Source organism: Balaenoptera acutorostrata, chromosome 3 (genome assembly GCF_949987535.1).
Source record: "Balaenoptera acutorostrata chromosome 3, mBalAcu1.1, whole genome shotgun sequence".
NCBI lineage: Eukaryota > Metazoa > Chordata > Mammalia > Artiodactyla > Balaenopteridae > Balaenoptera > Balaenoptera acutorostrata.
The window spans coordinates 133,448,135-133,469,187 of NC_080066.1; the positions used below are offsets into that span (position 1 = coordinate 133,448,135).

The 21,053-nt window shown below is 34.6% G+C and overlaps 1 protein-coding gene across 10 annotated transcripts in view; it reads right to left on the reverse strand.

Annotated features, from left to right (window-relative positions):
* The window catches only part of DDHD1 (DDHD domain containing 1), a 91,643-nt gene that overhangs the window by 25,941 nt on the left and 44,649 nt on the right, over nucleotides 1-21,053 (reverse strand). For 6 of the 10 annotated variants that reach the window (XM_057543651.1, XM_057543656.1, XM_028169249.2 and 3 more), the window contains 4 exons: nucleotides 17,172-17,273; nucleotides 15,173-15,301; nucleotides 13,940-14,087; nucleotides 4,645-4,751 (listed from right to left, as the gene is read on the reverse strand). In XM_057543651.1, the coding sequence (XP_057399634.1) occupies nucleotides 4,645-4,751; nucleotides 13,940-14,087; nucleotides 15,173-15,301; nucleotides 17,172-17,273 (486 nt within the window). The remainder of the gene's footprint in view (nucleotides 1-4,644; nucleotides 4,752-13,939; nucleotides 14,088-15,172; nucleotides 15,302-17,171; nucleotides 17,274-21,053) is intronic. The other 4 variants (XM_057543654.1, XM_057543653.1, XM_007192876.2 and 1 more) reach the window with 1 other exon arrangement.

Here is a 21,053-nt window from a genome sequence, read left to right on the forward strand (position 1 = left end):
TCAGGAGTGGAATTGCTGGGTCATATGGTAGCTCTATTTTTAGTTTTTTGAGGAACCTCTGTATTGTTTTCTACAGTGGCTGCACCAATTTACATTCCCACCATCAGTGTATGAAGGTTCTCTTTTCTCCACATCTTCTCCAACATTTGTTATTTGTGTCCTTTTTGATGACAGCCATTCTGACAGGTGCGAGGTAATAGCTCACTGTGGTTTTAATTTGCATTTCTCTAGTGATTAATAATGTTGAGCATCTTATTTGCCTGTTGGCCATTTGTGCATCTTCTTTGGAAAAATGTCTATTCAGGTCTTCTGCCCATTTTAATTGGGTTGTTTATTTTTCTTGATGTCGAGCTATATGAGCTATTGGATATTAACCCCTTATTGGTCATATCATTTGAAAATATTTTCTCCCATTCCACAGGCTGTCTTTTCATTTTGCTGATGGTTTCCTTTGCTGTGCAAAAGCTTTTAAGTTTACTCAGGTCCCATGTGTTTATTTTTGCTTTTATTTCCTTTGCTTTAGGAGTCAGATCCAAAAAGATATTGCTATGATTTATGTCAAAGAGTATTCCATCTATGTTTTCTTCTAGTTTTGTGGTTTTACATTTAGGTCTTTAATCCATTTTGAGTTTATTTTTGTATATGGTGTTAGAGAATATTCTAATTTCATTCTTTTACATGTAACTCTCCGGTTTTCCTGGCACCACTCATTGAAGAGACTGTCTTTTCCCCATTGTATATTCTTGCCTCCTTTGTTGTAGATTAATTGACCATAGTGCATGGGTTTATTTCTGTTCCATTGATCTATGTGTTGGTTTTTGTGCCAGTACCCTACTGTTTTGATGACTGTAGCTTCATAGTATAGTCTGAAGTCAAGGAGTGTGATTCCTCTAGCTCTGTTCTTCTTTCTCAAGATTGTTTTGGGTATTCAGGGTCTTCTGTGTTCCCATACACATTTTAAAATTATTTGTTCTAGTTCTGTGAAAAATGCCCTTGGTATTTTGATAGGGATTGCACCGAATCTGTAGATTGCCTTGGGTAGTATGGTCATTTTAACAATATTAATTCTTCCAATCCATGAACATAGTATATCTTTACATCTGTTGGTGTCATCTTCAATTTCTTTCATTGGTGTCTTATAGTTTTCTGAGAACAGGTCTTTTACCTCCTTAGATAGGTTTATTCCTAGGTATTTTACTCTTTTTGATGTAATGGTAAATGGGATTGTTTCTTTAATTTCTCTTTTTTGACAGTTTGTTGTTAGTGTATAGAAGTACAACAGATTTCTGAATATTATTTTGTACCTTGCAACTTTACTGAATTCATTGATGAGCTCTAGCAGTTTTATGGTGGTGTCCTTAGGATTGTCTACGTATAGTATCACAACATCTGCAAACAGTGACAGTTTTACTTCTTCCTTTCCAATGTGGATTCCTTTTATTTCTCTTTCTTATCTGACTGCTGTGGCTAGGACTTCCAATACTCTGCTGAATAAAAGTGGTGAAAGTGAGCATTCTTGTCTTGTTCCTGATCTTAGAGGAAATGCTTTAAGTTTTTCACCACTGAGCATGATGTTAGCTGTGGGCTTGTCATATATGGCTATATATGTTGCGGTATGTTCCCTCTATGCCTATTTCCTGGTGAGTTTTTATCATAGGATGTTTACTATTTTAACAAATGTTCTACTTAAAGTCCTAGCCAGTGCAATACGATAAGAAAAAGAAATAATAGTTTTAAGAAACGGAAAAGATCTGTTTTCATTTGCAGGTCATGTGATTGTCTACACAGAATATACAAAAGAATCTACAGAAAAATTACTAGAATTGACTCTCAGGTTTTTTTTTTTTTTTTTTTTATAAATTTATTTATTTATTTATTTATTTTTGGCTGTGTTGGGTCTTCGTTTCTGTGTGAGGGCTTTCTCCAGTTGCGGCAAGTGGGGGTCACTCTTCATCGCGGTGCGCGGGCCTCTCACTGTCGCGGCCTCTCCCGTTGCGGAGCACAGGTTCCAGACGCGCAGGCTCAGTAGTTGTGGCTCACGGGCTTAGTTGCTCCGTGGCATGTGGGATCTTCCCAGACCAGGGCTCGAACCTGTGTCCCCTGCATTAGCAGGCAGATTCTCAACCACTGCGCCACCAGGGAAGCCCCGACTCTCAGTTTTAATGCATGTATAGTTTTGCATAACTACCACCATGATCAGGACACAAAACTGTTCCATCACCCTAAAATACCTCCCACATGCTGCCCTTTAGAACTCAACTCCCCACCTCCAAACCCTGGCAGCCACTGATCTGTTCTCTATCCCTATAGTTTTGTCTTTTGCAGTATGTCATATAAATGGAAGCATAAATTATATAACCTTTGGGTTTCACTTCTGTGATGTTGTGATATAAGAAATACATATTTCGTCTTTGTCCCTGGTTCCGACACAGGGTTCCAAAAACCTTTTAAGTTCCTGAGTGATAGGGTGAAAGGAATGTCTTTTATAATTCATAATGAGCCTCTGCCAATCGTAACTGAGTATATGCTAATGAGCTGACTCTTAGATAATGGGGGCTGGTTGCCAGAGGAACCAATTTTGAACTTTCTGTACCATTCCCCAACCTCTGAGAAGGGGAGAGGGGCTGGAGGTTAAGTTCAATTGCCAATAGCCAATGATTTAATCAATTATGCCTACATGATGGAACCTCCATAAACATCCTAAACAACAGGGTTTGAAGAGTTTCTAGGTTGTTGAACAAATGTAAGTACTAGAAGCATTGTGCACTTGAAGGGGACATGACATCTCAGCACCCCTTCCCCATACATTGCCCTATGTAGCTCTTCATCTGGTTGTTCATCTGTATCCTCTGTAATAGTCTTTAAATGAATAAATCTAATTTAAACCAGTAAATGTAAGTACAGTTGATCCTTGAACATGGGTTTGAATTCTGTGGATCCTCTTATATGCAGATTTTTTTCAATAAATCATACTACAGTACTAGGCCATCTGTGGTTGGCTGCATCTGCAGATGGGGAACTGTGAATACAGGGTTGGACTATAAGTTTATACTTGGATTTTTGACTGGGGGTGAGGGGGATGTCAGTGTCCCTAATGTCCACATTGTTCAAAGGTCAACTGTAAATGTTTCCCTGAATTTTGTGAGTTGTTCTAGTAAATTACTGAAGCTCAGGAGGGGATCGTGGGACCCCCTACCCCCCCAATTTATAGCCAGTCACAACTACAGGGGACAATCTGGAATTTGTGATTGGCATCTGAAGTGGGCAGAAGTCTTGTGAGACTGAGACCTTAATCTGTCTATACTATTTCTGAGCAGTTAGTGTCAGAAATGAATTAAATTGTAGGACACCCCACTGATGTCCACCAAGAACTAAAGAATTGGCTGGTGTGGGAAAATCCCCAACATATTTAGTGTCAGAAGTGTTGAGAAGAGAGAGAAACAGTGGTGTTCTTCCTTTAGCTTCTCTCACTCAGCATAATGCCTTCAAGATTCCATTGCGGTAGTTTAAACCTAACAGAAAATTACAGACGTAGGGGTTTTATTAAATGTTAATTCATCCATGTTATCTATTGATACATTCCTGAGCAGCCTAAAATATTTATCTGGATGAATGGAAAAAGCTCAAAAGATAATGGTACTACACCAGAACTTTACATGTGAGCTGTTGCTGCTGAGAAGTCTTCTTTGGTCACAATCTTTTTTGTTGTTGTTGTTAAACACATCACAACTTTGATGTCACTTTGGTTTATAAGCTATAACTGACATTCCTAACTGACTATGAGGCAGAATCACAGACTAGGAAGAAACTTTGGAAATCATCCAGGGAGGCAGTTCAGATGAACAAGGGCTCTGGTATTGTGCAGACCTAGATTTTTGCCTGCCATTCTTCATTAAATTCACATTTTACTGAGTTTCAGTTTCCCTATTTGTAAAAGAGAAAACAAAAGTAGGTATTTCATAGATTTGTGAGAAAACTAAATGAGATACTCCAAGTAAAATGAACCGCAGAGTGCCAGGCACATAGTAAAAGCTCAACAAACAGCAGCTGCTACAATGTCCAGTACAACTCTCTCACCTTTCAGATTATGTAAATAATCAACCTAAACATTCTATTTTAATGGTCTTAATATTCAAAGGACAAAACTTTGTTTAAAGAAAGATGCATATATTATATAATTTCTCTATGTTAGATTATAATTCACCAGCCCAAGGAATGCAGGAACAACAATAAAACAAAAGGCCTGAGATTTTTGTCTTCCAAATATAAGGGAAGAAAATTATTAAGAAGAAAATGTAAGCTTATATAAAACTGTGGACAACAAATATTTTAAAAGCATTGACAAGTCACTTCTCTGTCAAAAACTCTAGAAAACATTTTGTTCCCTTCACTTGTCCCTCTCCTTTCCCCCATCCACAGAGGGCATGCATGAAAACTGTGTTATCTGTGAAATCTATATGGTGGTCCAAAATGACATAAGTTGATGTAATTATTTTTTTTTAAATCAATGGATTTTATTTTCTTAAATAATCTAGAACAAAGAGTGAGTATAACTCAAGACAAATAAATTAAAGACACTTCATTCCCAATGAGCAACACTTTGTTGCCACTGACTAAATCATTTAATTTTTAAACAAAATGTACCTCCATCCAGAGTAAGTTTTGACCGCCACTCAACAGGCAGAAATTCAACATGTGTTGCATGGTTGGAAAAATGCCTTTCTTCTATTTTTCTTGCAGCCTCTCTCATCCTAAAAAAACCAAACCAAAACAAAACTTTATCAGAGTAACTTCCCATATGTATTTACATGGTATAAAATGTCTTTAATCATAACACTTTCACTTGCTTATAACTTTGTCCAATTATGTTTCAATTACTGCTACACTGTGCAACAGTTTGTAATACTAGGGCACCTTCATTTCAAAACTATTTTCCTAAATTTGCCATCTACGATTTCAAATATTACAAGCTTCGATATTATATTCTAAATAATCATATGTATAAATCTTTAGAAGAGAGAATAGTATAATAAAATACCTCAGCTCCAAATATTAGCACATCGTGACCTGTCATTTCATCTATTCCTCCACTTGCTCTCCCCACAATATAGATTTTTAAATTTTATTTTGAAAATTAAGTTACAGCAAAATTGACTTTTTTCCTTTTTGGTGTCAACTGTATAGATTCGTGGTTAGCACCACTACAATCAAGATACAGAATAGTTCTATTATCAAAAAAAACTCCCTCATGCTATCCCTTTATGTTAGCACTCTTCCCCCATAATATGTAAAGCAAATCCCAGATATCACAACAGTGCATCTATAAATAGTTCAGTATATATTTCTAAAATGTAAGGAAAACATAACCTATTCAGAACTATTATCATACCAATCCTTCATTTCAACAATTATGTTTAGCGGTCCCACTTTCCCAGTTAGACTATAAATATTATTTTATAATAACATAAAAAATATTTTTTTATACTTTTGAATTGAGCTCCGAATACAGCCTATGCATTGCAATTGGAAGATATGTCTCTCAAGTGTCTTTTAATCTATAGATTGCTCTCTCTCTTCTTTGGCTTTGTAATTCTGTTTATGTTCTGTAGAGTTTCTGAGAGTCTGATTTTTAATGACTGCATCCCCAAGTGTTATTTAACATGTTCACTGCTCCCTATTTGGTAGTGAGATATAGGGGCCTGATAGGTTCAAGTTCTATTGTTTTGGCAAGACTACCACTCCATAGGTATATATACCTGGTTTTCTCTCTTTTTGGTGATACTAGCAGTTGTTACGATCATTGCTTATATCCGTTAATTTACTATGATTGCAAAAAAGTGTTTTTTAAATCCCATCACTCCTTATACTTCTGGAAAGAGAAATTTCCTCACATCTAGTATTGGCTGCCTTGTGATACAATCAAATAGTTTCTGTGTGAACTGAGAAAAGGCAGGATATATGGTTAATTCTTCTCTTTTATTAACAATTAAATACTGAGTTGCTAGAGGTTTTATATTTTTTGACATCATTCATTACTAACTCATAGATTTAAACATATTTGAAGTATTCCAACCCACTGTAGTTATTATCCTTACGGATGCTCAAATTGTTTCCTTTTTTGGTCAGTGAGTCTCTTCAAGTTGACTTGTGTCTTTTTGACACGACCTCACTAGTTTGTTTTTTTTTTTTTTCAACAATTCAGTGGCTTTTAGTTTATCACTGAGTTGTACAACCATCACCATTATCTAAGTTCAGAACACTTTCATCACTCCCAGAAGAAACACCATACCCAGAGTAGTCACTTCTGATAATTCCTACCTCCAGGCCCTGGCACCATAAATCTACTTTCTGTCTCTATGAATTTGCCTATACTGGATTTTTTCAGATAAATGTAACTATAATACATGGTCTTTTTGTGTCTGGCTTCTTTCACTTAGCACAATGTTTCAAGGTTTGTCCATGTTGTATCATGAGTCACTACTTCTTTGCTTTTTATGGTTGAATAATATTCTACTGTATGAATACACCGTTTCTTCTTATCCATTCACCAGCTGATGGACATTTAGACTGTTTCCTTTTTTTTTTTGGCTATTATAAATAATGCTGCTATGAATATTAACAAGTTTTTGCATAGATGTATGTTTTCAATTCTCTTGGGTATGTAACTAGAAGTGGAATTGTTGGCTCATATGCTAACTTCACATTTAACTTTTCTGACGAAGTGCCAAACTGTTTTCCAAAGCAGCTATGCTATTTTACAATCCCATCAGCAACATATGAGGGTCCTAATTTTTCCACATCCTTGCTAATACTTGTTATTTCCCATCTTTTTGATGAGTCATCCCAGTCAGCATGAAGTGGTGTATGTCTCTGTGGTTTTGAATTGCATTTCCTTAATGACTAATACTGAGCATCTTTTTATGTGCTTATGGGCCATCTGTATATTTTATTTGGACAATTGTTTATTCAAATCCTTCACTCATTTAAAAAATTGGGTTATTTATTATTGAATTTGTAGGTGTTCTTTATATATGCTAGATGCTAGACCCATATCAGATATACGATTTGCAAATGTTTTCTACCATTTTGTGGGTTGTCTTTACTTGATAGTGTTCTTTGAAGAACTAAAGTTTTAAATTTTGACAAAGCCCAATTTATCTTTTTTTTCCCTTAGTGGCTTTTACTTTTAGTGTTATATATCAGAAACCATTGCCTAACCCAAGGCAATGGTTGTAAATCACAAAGATTTACTCCTACATTTTCTAAGAGTTTTATAGTATTAGCTTTTATATTTAGGTCTTTGATTCACTCTGAATTAACTTTTCCATGTGGTGTAAGGTAGGGGTTTAACTTTATTCTTTTGCATGGGGATATCCCGGTGTCCTAGCACCATTTGTTAAAAGGCTATTCTTTCCTGATTGCATTATTTTGGCACTCGTGTTGAAAATCAACTGAACTCTCAATTCTATTCCATTGATCTAGGTCTATCTACATGCCAGCCAGTACCACAATGTCTTGATTACTATAGCTTTGTAGCAAATTATGAAATTGGGAAGGGTAAGTCCTCCATCCTTATTCTTTTTCAAGATTGTTTTGGCTATTCTGGGTCCCCTGCATTTACATGTGAATTTTAGGATCAGCCTGTCAATTTCTGCAAAAATGATAGGTGAAATTTTAATAGGGATTGTGGTGAAATTTGTAGATCCATTTAGGAAGTACTGGCATCTTAACAACATTAAATCTTCTAATCCTCAAATGTGGGTTGTCTTTTCCATTTATTTAAGTCTTCTTTAATTTCTTTCAATGGTGTATTATAGTTTTCAGTGTACAAATCTTACACTTCTTTTGTTAAACTTATTCCTAAGTATTTTATTCTTTTTGATGCTATAGTAAGTGGAAATGCTTTAACTTAGTTTTCATTGCTAGTGTAGAAATACAATTGATTTTTTTTTTTTAATTTTTTGGCCACACTGCGCAGCTTGTGGGATCTTTTTTTTAATTTATTTTTGGCTGCATTGGGTCTTTGTTGCTGCACATGGGCTTTCTCTAGTTGCAGCAAGCGTGGGCTATTCTTCGTTGTGGTGCATGGGCTTCTCATTGCGGTGGCTTCTCTTGTTGCGGAGCACAGGCTCTAGGAGCACAGGCTTCAGTAGTTGTGGCTCACGGGTTCTAGAGCACAGGCTCAGTAGTTGTGGCACATGGGCTTAGTTCCTCTGTGGCATGTGGGATCTTCCCGGACCAGGGCTCGAACCTGTGTCCCCTGCATTGGCAGGCGGATTCTTAACCACTGCGCCAGCAGAGAAGCCCTCCCTCTATTTTTAGAAGTTCTTTATATTTAGGGATATTAACTGTTCATCTGTGATACAATATGCAAATGGATTTTCTCAGTTTGTCTTTTTTTTTTTTTTCTCCATATGGCTTTTTTGGGATGATATATTTATCAATATTTTCTCTTAAGGTCTCTGGATCAAGTTATAGTTAGGACAGTTTTCTGTATTACTAAGGTACATAAGAATTCAAACTCCCCTCAATCCTACCTTTTAAATCCATAGTATTTGTATGGTTTCATTTCTTAGGTTCAAATGTGATCCCACTGAAATTTATCTTAGTGTGAAAAATGGGCCCAATTTAGTTTTTTTCCATATGGCTGCCTAGGTATCCCAACACACTATTTGTTAAAAGTCTATCTTTCTCCATTTCTAGTATATTTTTATATTAAAAATTATTTATTTGTTTATTTATTTATTTATTTATGGCTGTGTTGGGTCTTCATTGCTGCACACAGGCTTTCCCTAGTTGCAGTGAGTGGGGGTTACTCTTCGTTGTGGTGTGTGGAGCGCACAGGCTTAGTTGCCCTACGGCATGTGGGATCTTCCCAGACCAGGGATTGAACTCGTGTTCCCTGCATTGGCAGGTGGATTCCTAACCACTGCGCCTCCGGGGAAGTCCTTCTAGTATGTTTTTAAAACATTATTTACAATATGATTATATTTTATTGATTATCTACCACCAAAGTTGCCATTTAAAAAGTCTATATAGATTCTAGGTTGTGAAAAAGAAAATCTGCTTCCGTTAACATCACTGAAAATAAAGATGACAGCCAAAACTTCAGACTCCTTTATTACCACATTCTAAAAAGTATTTTTTTTTTTTAACAGCAGATACTCAAGTAATGGTTACAGGTACATTTTTAAAGTTTTTTTTGCCATCTTTCAAGTGTTCAGCTTTAACAAATTTGAACATATACAAGAAAGAATATATTTTAAGATTTCTAATATTATTCTATGCACTTATTCATTTCTGATGGCTGTATAGTTCATATATATTTCATTATGATATAATAATCAGGAAGTGGTATGCGTGTTGCTGTCTGAATTTACAAAAAAATAAAGAAGTTCATCTAGGCTAGTGGGTCTCAAACATGCATATACTTTTTTTTTTCTCCCTCCAGGGGACAATGACAATGTCTGGAGACTTTTTTTTTTTTTGGAGACATTTTTGGTTGTCACAACTAGGGGTTCTATTTTCATCTAGTGGGTAGAGGTCAGGGATGCTGCTAAATATCTTACAATGTATAGGTTAGCCACCCATAGCAAAGAATTACCTGGTCGAAAATGTTAATAGTGATGAGGTTGAAGAACCCTGATTTTGACTTATAAACTCAAACACTACATTTGTTTAAAATACTGTCCTCTTCTACAGTAAACTGAGACATTCCTCTACTCCATAGGATCACTATCATAGTTCTCAAATGGCCACATATGTAGATACTTTAGGCAAGCAGGTATGTCTACTAAATCACTTGGTTGTAATTAACTGGAGTCACACACACACACACACACACACACACAAAAGAGGGGCAGGGGAAGGAAAGGAAAGAAAGATGAAAGAAGATAATCAGGGATGGAGGAAAAAAGGGAGGGACAGAGATAGAGATAGATAGGTAGCGAGAGAGAGAGAGAGAGAGAGAGAGAGAGAGAGAGCAAGAGAGAGAGCGCACACGCTATGTCCCTACTATTGCCTTACTAAAAATAATAAAATCTGTTTCCTAAATATATACGTCTTCACTACATGAGAAACACTGAGACCAAGGAGGGATGGAGGAAACGAGAAAAAGGAATGATTTAAAAATATTATCCTACAGCTCAGACTTAACCCATTACTGTGCAGCTGTAATGCCATGCACAAAACTCATGATTTCAGTTCTAAGCTTATTAAATGTCCATGTTCTCTCGCTAGGCAGTGAATGTTTAGTTCATATTTTGAAAAAGGAAGGAAGAGATTAATAGCACCTGAGAATTACCATTTAATTAAGGATCATTAAATAGCTCTGAAAAAAAAGTCTTTATAATTCTTCTCAATTAGGAAAACAATCAATTGATAAACTAACTGGTTTTAAGAATATATATATATATATATATATATATATGAAAGGAGAGCAATAGAAAATCATGCAAATTAATATCCAAGATACATTTTTTTACATAAGAAAGCAATGTCTAGAGTGTATATAGTATGCTGCCTTGTGAGTGAAAATAATCTGTATTTGTCTAAAGAAACTCCAGAAGAATAAAAGATAAATAACATTGCTTTGAGACACAAGGATGAGTGACACTGGGGGAAGATGGAGACAGGAAGGGAGTCAGACTTTTTTTTTTGTTTTTGTTTTTTATAATTTTGAGGCTTGTTTAAACTCACTTCCTACATGTTTTTCATCAGGTTATTTTAGATTTCTCAGCATGAATCTTTTTTTAAATTAATTAATTATTTATTTATTTTATTTTTGGCTGTGTTGGGTCTTCGTTTCTGTGCCAGGGCTTTCTCTAGTTGCGGCAAGCGGGGGCCACTCTTCATCGCAGTGCGCGGGCCTCTCACTATCGTGGCCTCTCTTGTTGCGGAGCACAGGCTCCAGACGCGCAGGCTCAGTAGTTGTGGCTCACGGGTCTAGATGCTCCGCGGCATGTGGGCTCTTCTCAGACCAGGGCTCGAACCCGTGTCCCCTGCATTAGCAGGCAGATTCTCAACCACTGCGCCACCAGGGAAGCCCAGACGTTTTTCACTCTATACATTTTCCTATTTTGATTTGTGAACCATGTGAATTTATTTCCTATTCAAAAAATAAATCTTGTTGACATTCTTGTTTGCTGTGTCCTCCCATTTTTTTCTGTACATATGGGTCTATACCAATTTATTTAAAAAATTATTTTGCTATCATTTTCAGTGAGGTTTCAGGAGGTAATAAGATAAGCTATGTGTTAAATCTGCCAGGCTTAACTAAAAGTCTCTTTTTACTCTTCTAAAATTGTAGCTTTAAAATTACTAATTTGTAAAGCAATTATAATCCAATAAAGATATTAAAAAAATAAAATTACTAATTTATTCTATTAGATACATAAGTTCAGTAAAGATTTCCCTTGTGGGGCTTCCCTGGTGGCGCAGTGGTTGAGAGTCTGCCTGCCAATGCAGGGGACACGGGTTCGAGCCCTGGTCTGGGAAGATCCCACATGCCGTGGAGCAATTAAGCCCGTGAGCCACAATTGCTGAGCCTGCGCGTCTGGAGCCTGTGCTCCGCCACGGGAGAGGCCACGATAGTGAGAGGCCTGCGCACCGCGATGAAGAGTGGCCCCCACTTGCCGCAACTAGAGAAAGCCCTCACACAGAAACGAAGACCCAACACAGCCATAAATAAATAAATAAATAAATAAATAAATAAAAAAGATTTCCCTTGTAATAAAATGCCACAAAAAGTAAATCCAATTGTATTTAAAATACATTCATCCCTTTTAGTAAACCAATTCTGATATTCCTAGAAGTTGTCTATAAATTTTCTTCTCAACTCATTTAAATAATAAACATATTTTGCTGGAACAAAATTGATTAAATCCAGTTTGAATTCATTTGCACATTCACTAAAATAAGGTAAGAGGCGAAAATCTCTATTTCCAGGCTTCTGGGACATGATTTCAAGAGATCCACAGAGAACAGCAGGTTGCCAAAGAAGTGGAGTGTGGTAACCCCTTATTCTATGTTGCTCATTTCCACAGTAGTCTCACAAATCAGATCACAAGTACAAACAAGCTTCAGAGTAGCAATGACAAGGATGAAGTTAATTTTACTTTCTTTAAAGTCCTGGACAACTAACTTAGGAATAGTAGAAAGCCGGGTAAGGGTAAGAAATCCTCTGAGCTTTCCCATCTATTATTGAGCAGAATTCCTTTCTGTTTGAATATTTTCCATCAATTACTAATTTATGTGAGGAGTTTCCCATCAAATTAACCTGTTTCTGAAGAAATGATGGCCACCTTCTCTGTAATGAACACTTTTTTTTGAGCCACCTTATATTCACTCATCCTACTTCCAATGGTAGCTCTTGATTTTTATCTGTGGCTCTACCTCTCTCTATGGTTATGATGAAGCCAACTTCCATCTGATTCTAGGGTAGAAAGATGACAAGTTTTGCAGATCAGATCGTGGCCATGCATAGATTCAGGCAGTTGGAGGTGACACCATCAGTCACTGAAATGCATAGACTAGCAGGGACTTCTGGAAAAAAAGACTTTTCTTCTTGAACTCGAACACAAGATGATATAAACCACATCTGGAACCACAGGAGATGTCTGAAAATAGCTCAAAAATGAAGGCAAGTAGAACAGATAGAAACTGGATTCTGATGACTTGTTTGGCAAATCTTAGACTTGTCAGTTTTATGCGCTACTAAATCCTCCTTTTGAGTTAAGTTTTCCCTCACTTGCACCCAAAGAAATCAAGCTGGTACCTTTTCCAATTATCAATAGCTGCTGGTACCTTTCCAATTATCAATAGCTCCAGAGAGAACATGTTATTAAAACTACTTCTCACGTTCCTTAGATAACCAAGCAAAAAATTAGCATCTTGACACAGAATATAATATAAATATTGTGGGAAGTAATGTGCAAATCATCAGAAAATAGAATCAGAGGGAAGAGATCTCTGTAATACAAGCTATGGAGATTGACAAGGATCAGGATGGCCTGGCAGTATCTGACAAAGATTTTTTTTTCCAAATTGAACTGTATTTTTATTTTAATCCATGAGCTGGCATTAAGAGGTATTACAATAAAAAGTAAAACAGAACACTGTATTATTATAGAGATATTGCTGAGGACATAGTTCCTGGTATCACACACAGTATTTGCTTTATAAGGACTCAAGAAATACATTTACTTGAAGCTTCAGAACCTGATAAACTGTTCTCAACAACTGATTTGTTCTCATCATATTATAAATCTGATAAGATTTTTCTTTATACTGGCTGCTAGTTCAGAGCCAAGTTTGTGGTGGAAACCTTAACTCTAAAATTTCCTTTTAACACAGTCCTAAACATTTTTGAAGCACAAATACAAACATCCCTCCCCCCAACAACATATTAAAAAGTTTTTAGAATAAAGCTGAATATAAATAAACGAGGTAAATAACCGGCCTGGTGTGTTGGCAAAGCACCCACTGTTTGTTCTCTGTGTAAAATTTAGAGTTCTATTTCCTCTGGTTGTAATTACTTGGACAAGTTAAGATGCTGACTGGCAACTTAAACAATTCTTAGCTTTTTCAGAATTATACAGTATTATCAGTTTCTGCAATGCAGAGAGTAACATACAAACTTAAAACCAGACTTTTTTCTTGCTTTCGACCTCAGTTTAATGTAAACTAACAATATATTAAGTTAAAAGGGCTTTCTTAACCCTCTTCTCCATGTTATGGAGGAAAAAGAATCAAATAAATATCATCATCATCATCTAGATATAATCACTCTCAAAATCTGGTCCAGAAACTTACTCTACAACTTAAACAGATAGAATAGTTGGCACTGGAGAAGCATGTGGCATAACGATTAAACTCTATTATACCCTGGACAAAAGTTTGGACTCTGACAAATGGAGAATGTATTCATCAAAGAACTCACATGGCTGTATTTTTGATAATTCTTCCTTGGTCCATTTTCTGCCCAATGCCATGCACAACAAATACAATATGGGCAGTCTGTGATGGCTTGTCTTCTAATGTGGCTTCTTCTACATAACCTCTATGAAGTCTGGTCCCACTGCTTGATGCTGTAGGAAAATTATGATTCTAAGTTTATTCTTTATTACAGAAATAGCATTTTCACAATATATTGAAAAAATAAAGAAATAAAAGGAATACTATGAAAAAATTTCACTGGGTTGGGGGGGATAAAATTTGTAAGATAAGTATTGATCAGTTCTAATATAAACTGCTGAACTGGACATGACAGTGAAGCCAGAAACTATAAGGCAAAAGGAAAGAAAAAAGGATGAACTGAACACATAAAAATTAAAAACTTCTCTATAATGAATGTATCATGAAACAAAGATAAAAGATGAATGACAAACTGGGTAAGTTTTTGCAAAATATGACACACAGTAATAAGTTAATTACGTAAGTATATAAAAAGAACTTATTCATCAAAAAGTGAAATGAATCATCCAAATAGCAAAATGGGCTAAAGATGTTGATAAAGTAACTCACAAAACAAATACAACTGACTAATGAACATGTAAATATTCAAGCACATCTATTATCAAACAATTAAAAATGAGACAGTAAAAAAATTATCAGACTTAGAAAAAGTTTTTGAAAGAAGTTATTTTTTGATAATGCATTCATCTCTTCCCCAAGTACCAGTCCCTCTTTTCTTTCTTTTAGTCAAACTTGTTTAAAGAGCTATCTATTCTCACTGCCTCCATTTCTTCAACTTCTACTTAAACTTCAACCCATGCCAATCCGGTTCTGTCCCAGCAATCCCTCTAAGTCACCGATGACCTACATCTCACTAAATCCAGTGAAAAATTTCCAGTCTTCGTCTTTACTGACACTATATTTCAACTGCCATGTTTTATTTCACATCACTGCCTCAGGTTTGACTGCTTTTGTGCTTTTAGAAGTAAAAAGTGTATTTATTAATCTTGCCAGACCATTCTAAATATATAATTATTCATTAATGAATACATGTTAACTCAGTCACCTTAAAAAAAGTTTAACAGGGTAGTAACTGTCACTAAATTTAATACATACTTTAAAAATACTAAACATAAAACCTGAATCATCTATTTTGCACATAAGAGAAAAAGTTAGGTTCCCAACATTTTAACAAACTCTAGTACTATTTAACAAATACCTTTAGAAAATCCCAGTTTTTGAGTAACTGTTCTCGCAATTTTAGACGTTGTTGCATCACTGTAAAGATACACTTCATCCACACTGTGCCAGTCCACGTGGTTTCGACTCAACTTGAAACTATGAATAGCTGTTGCAAAAAGGAAAAACTAATTTGAAGGTCTCCAAGACAAACTTCACTTGTGTGAAAATTATAATACACAGATCTTTTGAATCAATATTTTAACTCAGTTCAATAAAAAACGATTTCATTGAAACATATATTGATGTGAAACAAGTAATGGATAGGTACTTTATAAGTTACTAAGCATGCTACAGGAAAAGGCAACTTGTTGGAACAACGTGGAATAAACTGGCTTAACTACCATAATTTTAACCTCTATAGGAAATATGCTCTGATTATTAAATAACTGCTTTCCCAGGTGATGTGGCCATTCCTTAGGACTAAGGGATATACACTTTCATGAAAGTTCTCAGTACATTTGACATAGAAACTTAAGTTTCATTTCTTATGTTGATTTTATTTTTTGATCTGTGAAAATTTCACTCAGCACAAGATAAAACAAGACTCAGATCAAAAAAAATTATCTTTAAACTGGGAAGAGAATCATCTAATTTATTAGAATATAAGGTATTTTTGGAATGGATACTAAAGCCAGTTATCACTGAATATTGCCCACCATAACAGAACTCCAAGGTTGAAAGATCTTTTAACAAGAAATAAATTTTTTCCTACTATGATGTTCAAATTAGTATGGTTATTTCATTTCTGTAACCGAGGTATGCTTGGTGAAAATGAGCTCTTAAAAAAAAAAAAATGCAAACCTATATTCTTCAGGAATATGCAAACTCTGTGAGGCAGGGACTATACCTTGGTCATTTTGTATCACTAGCATCAAACACAGTCATAGCACAGTGCTTGACACTTATCACAAATTTAGTAATGTTTGTGGAAGCAACAGATTAAGAAAATTGTCAAAACATGTCCACCAATTCACAGTTTGATGTCTTATAGTCTGAAGGACTTAAACTTTTCCTCTTTATCTCTTGTATAGAGGTAAGAAAAATTCACATACCTTCAGAAAACCAGCCACCTTCAAATCACTACGCCTAATTTATTTTCTTAAAATCCTCTTTAGGCAAAAATATTATCTCCCATTATATATAAAGACATAGAGGTACAAAGGGATTAAGTGACTTGCCACAAAGCTAGTTAGTGACAGAGTCCAACTCTTCTGATTTGAAGACGCTAACTATGAAAGGATGGAGTCCTGGTCAAGATCTAAGATCATAAGACATTTTTGTGAAAAGCTATTCCTTACTAGAATACATAGAAAAGCAAATCATTGCCAGGAAAATGTACTTCTGAGTTATGGTACAAACGCCACTTCAAAAATTTACGAAAAACCTATTTATATCATACTTACCTGCCAGGACACATTACTAACATTGAACACAAGACCAAGATGAAATTAACAAAACAAACATGAATAACATCTTCAGTTGCAAATAAAACACAAAACCAGTGTACAAACTCAGCGTTTTAAATAAAAGAACTTTTCATAAATTAAAAAAATCTTTTCCAGGAGTTTAATAATTACTTACTTTTCTACTTCTATGTCTGATCCAAGTCAGTACTTTAAGCCTCTTAATCCAATGTTTCGAAACTGCATTTTGTTAAAATAGTTTTGAGCAACATATGCTTAAAACATTAAAACTATAAGACCAAGTTAAGCCAACAAAATTTTGTTTCTCTCTAAACCATTCGTGTTGTCTTAAAGCATCTTAATATTGGCGAATATCCCATTATTGAACCATACACATTGTTTGCAAATGTTTACACCACTTATAATTAACACTAAGCAAAATAACACAATGGATACATTTCTAAAATACTAGTAATTTCTATGCTCTAAATACAACCGAATGCTATAAACACAACTGAAAGCTACAAGCCAGGAATATAACTACATGGAGAAGTAAAACTACAATTACTGTACCTTGGGAACGCTTTCGTTTAAGACCTGCCGCATCTGTACTCTCCTTATATCCTCTCCATTTGAACAGAGAAGGGAGGGAGAAGGGAGGGAGGTGGTAGACAACTAAGAAAGCAAAAACACTGAGCTTCAAAGTAAATTTTAAATGAGGTTTGCCTTTTTGTTGTATTAACTTTAAAAAATGAGTTGTATTTGACAAACATTATTCTAAATGCTTTATTTATATAATTTCTAATTAAAAATCAGTGCAGCAAAATATTAGTTTAATAATGTTTATCAAATATATGTTCTACTTTTACTGAAAGTAAAAAAGGCAAATGATATCTAAATTTATCAATTAAAGACAACTATGTGATCACCATTTTTAATGTCTTTGTATAGATGGAATAAAAAAATAGAACACGGCATTTTTGTATGCATAAGAGATTTATAAACCACATCTTTACAATACTAAGGTTATTTACTCTCACCAAATTTATGACTATGACACAGCCAACATCTGATGTGCAAACTGAAAATGCAATAAATAACATAAACATCTAATGCAGCTTTCCTAAGAAGATACCACAGTATACGTTCCACTAGATGCTTTCCCTTATTGAAGTGTAATAGAGCCTTCCCACAGAAACAAAATATTCTTTTCACAACTCTGTTCAAGTTGCTAAAATACTTTTAAAAATGAAACTTTTCTCCAAAAAAATTAAGTTGAAAGCTCTACTTTGAACTGACTTATTAGTAACAAAATAATGAAAGATTTGTTAGCAATAGAATGACAAAAAAAAGTCATTAGTAAAAATGTATGCTGTGACATCTTGTAAGTGTGAAACAGACAACAGAGTAAAGCAGACAACAGAGTAAAGCCAGACATAGACTTGATATTTGGTAAATCAGTAGATAACCTTAAAGTCAACAACTTTCCCTGTCAAATATTGCTAGTTATATATCAATAAATTTCTTTACATTTTAAATGAGCAATTATTTTAAAATCCACTTAGAATTGAATCTTACAATCATTTTCCTTACCGTTCAGTTAATCACAGAATCTTTATGATTTAGTTCAAATTTATGTTCTAATACATTTGATTTTCATCCTCACTCCCTTCTACATTAATGTGACATTCAAAGGTTAAATACTGCTCAAATACAAAAATATTTAATTCCCGTTGAATAGTACTAGAAGTTGAAAAAGAAACCTGCTGTTATATACAGATAAGGTATATTTAAAGATATATGTGATAAAGGTAATTGAGAAATGCTTATGAGGCACTTAATAACTTTAACTGTATGTAATTAGATGACTATAAAAAAGTATAGACAAGAATTAAAAACTGGGTTGTAAAATTAGGATTATGAAAACATTTCATTGTCATAGAGGGGTGGAAAATGACAACCAAAGTAATTTTCTTCACTGAACATGTTTCTTCTTTCATGTGCCTTCTGGTCAGTTACTGAGGAGTAGATGTACCACTTGCAAGAAACATTTTCACACAAAAAAAATCCTTAGGAAAAAGCTAACATAACCAGGTAGATCAAATTCGGCATAAACTTGAGACTACTGCTCAAACAAAACCTAGATTTTATAGGTCTACTAGTAAAACTAACATGAAACAATTCCACATTTACTAAAAAAGAACTAGTGGGAAACACATGGACCACCTGATCACACTTAAAATTACATAAACGCTTTCTAAAAGCTAGTCAAGATACAAAAATGAAAGGCTTTTTTCCCCTAAAGGAATACTAATTTAAGGATTAACATAAAGCCAAACACCCAATATACTAAAATCACAGAAGCATATTTTTTTACAAAATTAGATAGACATGCTTCTTTACTTTCTTCTCATATTTAATTCTTATTTTTACCTGAAAATCATTTGCTTTGTTACAACATCCTCTAGCACAGAGAGCTTAACTTTTTTTTCAACCCAAAGCAAAGGATAAGTACCACCATAAGTACAGCAGAGACAAAAAGGGTTTACTATCATTCCAACAAGGATCACTAAAATAAAGTTTTAGTTAAGAATTCTTATATAGTGTTAGCAGAAGTATGCATAAACACAAAATGCAACTAAAATGCTAATTAAATGCTAACATTTAATAAAACTTTTCATTTATGTATTAAAGTCTTACAAAGCAATGAAAAAGATTTCAAGTACTAAAATAGAGTGTTTTCAATAAATTTCCTTACTATAATTCATCTCTTAAAGAAATGTTCTTCATTATATAATTCTGAAAGCAGAGTATCAAAAAAGGGGGTTGCTGATGATATACTACTCCCTAGAATAGAATAACTCTATAACTTTTCCCTCTATAAAAGCTGGCAACCTAGATAATCTCAACTGCAAGGGAAGTAGTTTTGCACATCTCAAACCTACCAACTATAATGAGAAAACTTCTGTCAATCTCCTTAGATCTCAGAGAAATTAAATTAAATATATTTATAAAAATTGATAACTAAAAGCTAGAAGGTGGGAATCCTCTTAGTCACCAAAGAGAAAGGAAAAGAAAAGCTGGTTAGAAAGGGTTAATACTCTTTCCCTCTCCCCAACCCGGCCCTCCCCCTTTTAGACTTCTGAAATGATATATTCACAGTTTGGGATATCCTTATCCAGCAATAGGATAGGCATATACACTACATGCCAAATTGTTAAATGCTGTAAATCGTTAGAGATCCACCAACACTTGTGCTGTCATAGCACCCCAAATTAGCTTGAACAGTAAAGCATATACACTACATGCCAAATTGTTAAATGCTGTAAATCGTTAGAGATCCACCAACACTTGTGCTGTCATAGCACCCCAAATTAGCTTGAACAGTAAAGCATATACACTACATGCCAAATTGTTAAATGCTGTAAATCGTTAGAGATCCACCAACACTTGTGCTGTCATAGCACCCCAAATTAGCTTGAACAGTAAAAAGTCCTTTTTTTTTTTACTTTCAGCCTACCTGTGATTTTATATTGAATGTGACTCTACTAGACAACATACAGTTGGATCTTGCATTCCTAGCAAATCTGTCGATCTCTGTTTTTTAATTGGAGTGTTAGTTCACTTATATTTACTATAGTTTTGATATGGGTGAATTTAGGTCTACCATTTCCCATATATTTTCTTTGTTCCATCTGTGTTTCTTGTTTCTCCTTTTGTTGTTTCTTTTGATTAAATATTTTTTACTATTTTAATTTCTCTACTGGCCTTAAGAAAAAACAAAACACCTTTTTATTGTGGAATAATTTTCAACCTACAGAAATGTTGCAAAAATAGTAGAGAGTTATCATATATATCTTTCACCAGCTTCTCCTAATGTTCACATAACTATAGTACAATTATCAAAATGAAGAAATTAACATTGGTATAATATTATCAACTAAAATATTGACTTTATTCTGATTTCTCCAGTTTTTCTATTAATGTCCTTTTCTGTCCTAGGATCCAATCCAGGGTACCATGTTGTATTTTGTTGTTATGTTTCCTTAGTTTCCCCTAAACTACGACAAATTCCTCAGTCTTTCCTTGTCTTTCATGATCTTGACACTTAAAAAATTTTTTCAGCTTTACTGAGGTACAATTGACAATATTATAAGACATTGAAAGTGTATACTGTGTTGATTTGACATACATTGTGAAAGGATTCCCCCCATCTAGTTAATTATGACCTTGACACTTCCGAAGAATACTGGTAAGTTACTTTGTAGAATGTCCCTCAATTTGAGTTTGTCTGTTTTCTCATAACTGGATTGAGGTTATGCATTTTCTGACCAGAGCAGGTGCAGAACTACCCATTTAGTTCAACCATTTTTTTTTACTGATTACTGCTTGCATAGATAAATTATAAAATGAGGGAAATACTACTCTAGTACTTTTAAGTATTTACAAAATTAC